We start from the raw sequence: 6,490 nt of genomic DNA, 5'->3' as shown, positions 1-6,490 counted from the left end.
TATATTATAGTCACAAACGTTCGCTCGCTAGACATCAGAGAAATTGTGGTCCATCTCACAAACATTTTGATTGTGAAATCTGTTCCATGTCATTCTTGCGCAGTGATGTGATATATTACAAAGACATATAAAAAGTCAACACAAAGACAGACCACTCAGCACAGCTCCTTGACAATCATTTACGTGTCGTGTCTGTACAAAGACCTTTCCCACAGCAAAAGCTCACAAGACACACTAGACAGAAACAACTGTTTTTTTGTTTGATTTTGGTGTCTCATTTTACACCATACAGCAGGTGTGTTGGGATTTCATGGCCCTCAAGTGATCATTGTGGTCGTTTACCACAGCTGAAGTTTTTTGTGTGTGGTTTGAGCTCGACTCTATTGATTTGTCCATCACAATGGATAGATATAAGTAGTAATATGGGTCCCCTTATCGTAAAACGTTCCTATGTATAACGTTTGGCTGCTTCGTTAACTCCATATGATAGGACTAGGCGCGTGGGAACATCGCGTGAGTCCTATTGACGTCATAACACCATTTCATTATAATGCTATTTCGAATAGTATCAGTCTTCTCCATTTTATTTTATATAACAAATATATTCTTTTCGCGTACTAAATCGTTAGCGCAATACTAATGTAATTACTATAAAACGACTCTATTATTTTACTTTTACAAATCATCTTATATCGAGCTTGTGTATTGGACATTGGTCAGCGCTGGTCAGTCAAGGGTCGAAGATATTTAATGCGCGTAATAGGTCAGTATGAAGACTCTCAGAGGAAAAGTTATGGCGAACGTAATACTCATTCTGTTCGTGTTTGGATTTGCACTTGGCTTCATCCCGCACTGTCACAAGGATGACATTGAATTGGTGTGTTTTGAAGAAGGGATCAAAGACCTCGTCGACAGCATTCCTCATCCCGTGTCGTCAGGGTAAGCGGTAACGGTTGGAATTCGCCTTTCCTAGTGAACAGGAAAACTTTTCCTAATCTGAAAGTTATCGACCTCTCAGACAGTAGGGTGACTTGTGACAACATACTACGAAGCCGAGACATAATGGTGTACATTTATCATCAACTCTGTCCAACGGTCAGTAAACGCGTTATGTCTATGTTTTAATCATTTGTTTTATAAAACATATTTATATATTCACGTTTATCATAAACTTTACATTAATAAGTCATTCAACTTTTGTTAGTTTTTTGTTGTTTTGTTTAATTTAAATTATTTTCAATTCATATGCATTAATCATCTTTCTACTTACTGTACTCCATTCCAGAATGCATCGCCCACCACCGCACATGCGAGAAATAGCGGTAACATTCTTTATTCATTTTTTAAACATATTTGAAATATATCATACTAAACTAAAAAGCAAACAAACACACAAAAACAAACTAAACAAAGTACATAAACCGCCGTAATTCTGAGACAATATATTCTCTCAAACAATACCAAACAAACCTCAAATTGTCTTCCATTTCTTTCTCCGTATCCTTCACGAAGAGCTTGTGGTATCGAATGCATGAACAGATTGACCGGACCACAGGTCTCCGTAGAGTCAAGATGCGTTCCGTCGGCTTTAGGCAGGGCTTACATTACGTCCGTTTTTTCTTGCGTTGCGTCAGTCAGTTATTTTATCATACCTTACACTACGTCCGCTTTTTGGGTGCGTTGCGCTGCGCTGCGTGGAAAATAGGTCTTACAGTATTTTTGACGCAACGCAAATTGAAACGCAGAGGGAATTCCCTTGATGACGCCATTTTAACAAGGTATTTTGCTAACACGTGAGTAGTTCCGGTGAGTTGATTTTGTAATTTCTTAAACGAAACAAGCCAATGTAACATGTAATCGGATGACTTATCACTCTAGAATGCTTTATCTGTTTGTATATGACTTAAACTATTTCATAAATATTAAGTAATATACCATATAATACTATTTAGATAAAATCTTGACAATATTAAGCAATATACCAAAATACTCTCTTCAGACAAGAAGAATGACGTCGATGGAAATTGGTAAAAAAGACCCGGTGGACTGCCGTTAACACAGAACAACTTATTGCCCTGGTGGAAGAAAACAGCACACTTTATGACAAAAGGTGTCGTCAGTATAGAGACCTGGATATTGTAACAATATATGGACTTCAATATCAAACACACTCGGTGTCAGCGTGTCTGAAGGTAGGGAATGCCAATAAATCGAAAAATTGAGAAATCCCATTTTAAATGCTACCGATTTGATTATGATGATGATGATGATGATGAGTATTATCAAATAGAATATCCACCAAATTGTTTTAAAACTATGTATGGTTTCGTTCCAGCCAAGATTCGTTGGAGGAGCCTAAAAGATGGCTATATCAGGAAAAGAAGAGAATATAAGGAAAGTAAGATGAGTGGGTCAGGCGGGGATGACGCCAAGGAACCTAAATGGCCATGGTTTAAGAGCCTAGGGTTCCTGGATGAATACCTTGAGGATGACTGGTAAGCATACATCCAAGTTCATGTATGCAACGTGTTCATTAAACAAGTGTCGTCCTCTAGCTAGCAATAGAGTTGAGTTCATAGGACTTTACCAAATTTCAGCAATATTTGCACGGCTTCTTCTTTACAGCATGTATCTCCACAGGACATAGCTGTTTGGATAACACAAACACAAAAACATGCCAATATTATTTATTGGGTCAAATTGAGTTCAAACAATTGAGACTATGAGCTAATTATATTGTTTCATTCTAATGTCCATAAAACATTAAAGAATTATTAAACAAAAACGAACGAAATTTGTCTTTTCACAGCACTGCAAGTAACATGCCTCTTGACGATGCAGCAGGTGACAACAATGAGGATGAAGATGAGGATGATACAGTCCTCAACGACAGTGAATCTGCTGAAGCAGACTTGAAAGGGTAAGTAACTGATCTGTTTGCCATGGTACTTGACCCCAGTTGTTAAAATACTGTCTAAATGCATCTCTTACTAATCCTGCCTCTTGGCTACCACGCCTTCCATACCTTGGAAGAGATAACATTGGTGACGCTTCATCCAAACATGTCTGCTGTGCTGATGGTGCTGACTTTTGGACATAGTTGTGAAGCACACACGCTGCCTGAACTATGATTTTGGCTTTATCAGGTGCAACCCCTATCTTTGAATGGAAAACCCTCCACCTTGATGCAAGAATGCCAAATGTCCTCTCAACAATCCTTCGGGCCCTGCTTGGGCGATAGTTGAATATTTTCTCGTGATCATTTCGTCCACGTCCACCATATGGCCTCAAAAGGTTTCTCAAGAGTGGCAGACCTTCGTCTGCGACGAATACGTATGGGAGAGGTCCTAACACTTCTGCTCCTGGGAGTGATCTATCTGCTGGAAGGGGCAATGTGCCGTTTCGCAAAGCTTGACCAAACCTTGAGTTCCGAAACACTCCTGAATCATTGTTCATACCACATGACCCCACATCAATGATCAAAACCCTGTAGTTGGCATCAACCACAGCCAGTAGCACAATAGAAAAGGTACCTTTGTAATTGTAATAAACCGCGGCCGACATAGGTGGGGCCTTTAGAACAATGTGTTTTCCATCAATCGCCCCACAACAATTCGGAAATTGCCATATGCTTTCAAAGTCTTCAGCAATCTGTTTCCAATCCTCAGCTGTGGCAGGAGCTTTCATAGCCTCTGGCTGCAGTGCTTCCCATATGGCAGTGCATACATCATTTACTATAGCCCCGATCGTACAGTCTGCAATTCTGTAGGCATAGGACAGGGACACAAATGAATCTCCTGTAGCCAAATACCTGCAAGGTGAACAGTAAGATGTTAATTTTTTGCCATTTTCACACATGAACTTCTATAATAACAGTCAACCAATGAGCTTAATCTTGTCTATTTCAGACACACTTCAGATCACGTATCACCTTCAACTTCAAGGCGTATATCGCCAGTTCCTCCAACCAAAAAGAGAGCAAAGATGACTGATGAAAGCGGTAAATTACTTGGTATTCTCGGGGATACCAGGAACAGAAACCACGTCAGACAGGAAATTCAAGACAAGTCTTAACAGAGGCATTAGCATCGATGAACAAAGAGAGGGACAGTGATGAACAGTTCATGTTGTCATATGCTCATGAGTTAAAACAGATGTCTGATGCTACCAAAAGTCTAGTTAAACTTAAAGTCGACCAAGTTTTTCATGATGCCCGGTTTGGCACACGTGCAGAACAGACGGATTATGTTCCACAAGGTGGAGTTTCCAGTGATTGATTTTACAACCTATTGAAGAACGAATTGATTGAATGTTATTTCTGAAATGTACACCAGGGATAGATGTACATGTTTTATATTACTTATTTGAAAATTATCTGACTTATTTCTTAAATGCACATCAGAGATGGACGAACGTCATTTACCTTTCTTCTTTTAAAATAACATTGTTTCACTTATTATAATTAAAGTTACATAGTAATTATACATTTTCACATAGAGCGCCCAAATGAAAAATTAAACACTTGTTAAACTTACACTTGTTTTGTCTTTTGTTGGACATACCTTAACGTGACAGCTAACCTTTCACGCGATGAAATAGGATGTCGCAATCGTGTCGTTTCTTTGGTCAAGGCATGGTCAATTTTGCACAGTAGTACATAGAATTGCTCTTTTGAAAGTCGGAAGTAATTCTTGAATCGTTCGTTGTCCATTTCTAATTCTTTCATCAGACGATTGCAGACTCCTTCCAGAGACCTCTGCTCATTTAAAGAGTGCATCCACCATCTCCGTCCCCTGGCAGTTTGATTTGCACTGATGGCAACTGCTGTGGTTGTGATTAATTCCTCCTCTTCTTCGAATTCCTCCTCTTCCTCCAACATCATACTCATCACAGCTATGGCCGCCATCTAACGCATGTTCAAAACGCATATTAACGCATATAGTGTAAGAGCAAAAACGCAACGCATAACGCATGCGTTAAAAAAAACGGACGTAATGTAAGCCCTGCCTTAGTAATTCGACATTTCATGTAGAGCGTGGATCTACGTAGATCTATATATTCCAATCCGTCTTGACCGCTAATATGAAATTCTATCGGTGCGTTACCCGATAAGGATGAAATTGGACGACAATCTTTAATGTAGGTTCTTTCTACAGCCGTTTGCTAGGGTGGTAAACTGAAAAGATGTAGCTCCGCTGGTTGAGTTTCACTAAACAATTTAGAATCCGTGGTGACGATTTACTATCTTCATTATGAACGTTCAGGATAGCTTTTTTATAAGCAAGGTATTTGGAGATTGGAATGTAGCTACTTGCTGATAAGTGTGTATACTCGGCTGTATTGACTTCCAATTGTACAATTTCATCTAGAATCCACCCACTACCCTCAGCTTGAAACTCTTGCATGGAGGTGTGCAACTTCTGGTAGGCTTCAGCTATTTGATAGTGGTGACATGATTTGTGCTCCTTAAAACAGGATCAGCCAAAATGCTTTTATTGTATTCATCATATTTAAGTCATTAAGTTAGGAACCATTTCATACCCTTTTCTCCTTTAAGAAATCATGTACAGCGATTCACTATTTGTCTGTTCATCTTAAAAAAACTGCAATATATCAACATTGTTCAACACAGTTGGCGTCAGTGTTGTTGTTGTTACAGCGCCCTCACTAACCCTGCCCCGACCTGGTTCGTTGAGTCGAAGTCAAAGCAGAGAAGTGGCATGTAACCCGAAGAAAAGCATTTAAATTTAAAGTAGGAGACCAAGTAAGGCTGTCACATTTAAGACACCCTTTTCAACGGGACTATCAGGAGAAATGGACAGAGGACATTTTCAATATTAGCAGACGATACTACAGAGATGTGTTACCAGTCTACAAAGTCAAAGATATGGTTGAAGATCCGATCACTGGTACTTTTTATACGGATGAGTGAGCGAGTGAGTGAGTTAATATTTAACGTCACATCGGCAATATTTCAGCCATATCGTGACGAGAACTTATACGGATGAACTTCAGAGAGTCGATGAGTCTGGGGTCCGACCCACCCCACACTCATCTCACCTCACTCCTTCTACCTCACTCCGACCCACCCTGCACTCATCGTACCTCACATGCACTCCTTCTACCTCACATCCGCTCCCACACCGGGCGGTGGGGTAGCTCATTGGTTAAAGTGTTTGCTCGTCACGCCGAGGACCCAGGTTCGATTCTCCACATGGGTACAGTGTCTAAAGCCCATTTCTGGTGTCCCCCCTCCATGATATTGCTGAAAGACTGATTAAAGCGGCGTAAAACCTAACTCACTCACTAACTCCATTCCCATCACCATTCCACAATGCCCGTCCACATACAGCACTCATCACCAGTCTTCCAAGCAAACAACAACATCAACGTTTTGCCTGGCCTTCCAGATCCCCCGATTTAAACCCAATTGAGCATCTTTTGGATGAATTGGATAGACGCGTGCGACGGCGACAACCACAATCTGAGA

General features: G+C 40.3%; 1 protein-coding gene across 1 annotated transcript; it reads right to left on the bottom strand.

Annotated features, from left to right (window-relative positions):
* Positions 1 to 2,990: 2,990 nt before the first annotated feature.
* Positions 2,991 to 4,906, bottom strand: LOC124289623 (protein ANTAGONIST OF LIKE HETEROCHROMATIN PROTEIN 1-like). The gene is made up of 3 exons (XM_046726227.1): positions 4,563 to 4,906; positions 3,315 to 3,811; positions 2,991 to 3,025 (listed from the first exon to the last, which is right to left on the bottom strand). The coding sequence occupies exons 1-3, from the start codon at positions 4,904 to 4,906 to the stop codon at positions 2,991 to 2,993; spliced, it is 876 nt and encodes a 291-aa protein (XP_046582183.1).
* Positions 4,907 to 6,490: the final 1,584 nt, after the last annotated feature.

Source organism: Haliotis rubra, unplaced genomic scaffold (genome assembly GCF_003918875.1).
Source record: "Haliotis rubra isolate DU_JTF1 unplaced genomic scaffold, ASM391887v1 Scf445, whole genome shotgun sequence".
Lineage (NCBI taxonomy): Eukaryota > Metazoa > Mollusca > Gastropoda > Lepetellida > Haliotidae > Haliotis > Haliotis rubra.
This window is presented reverse-complemented; position numbering and strand designations above follow the sequence as displayed.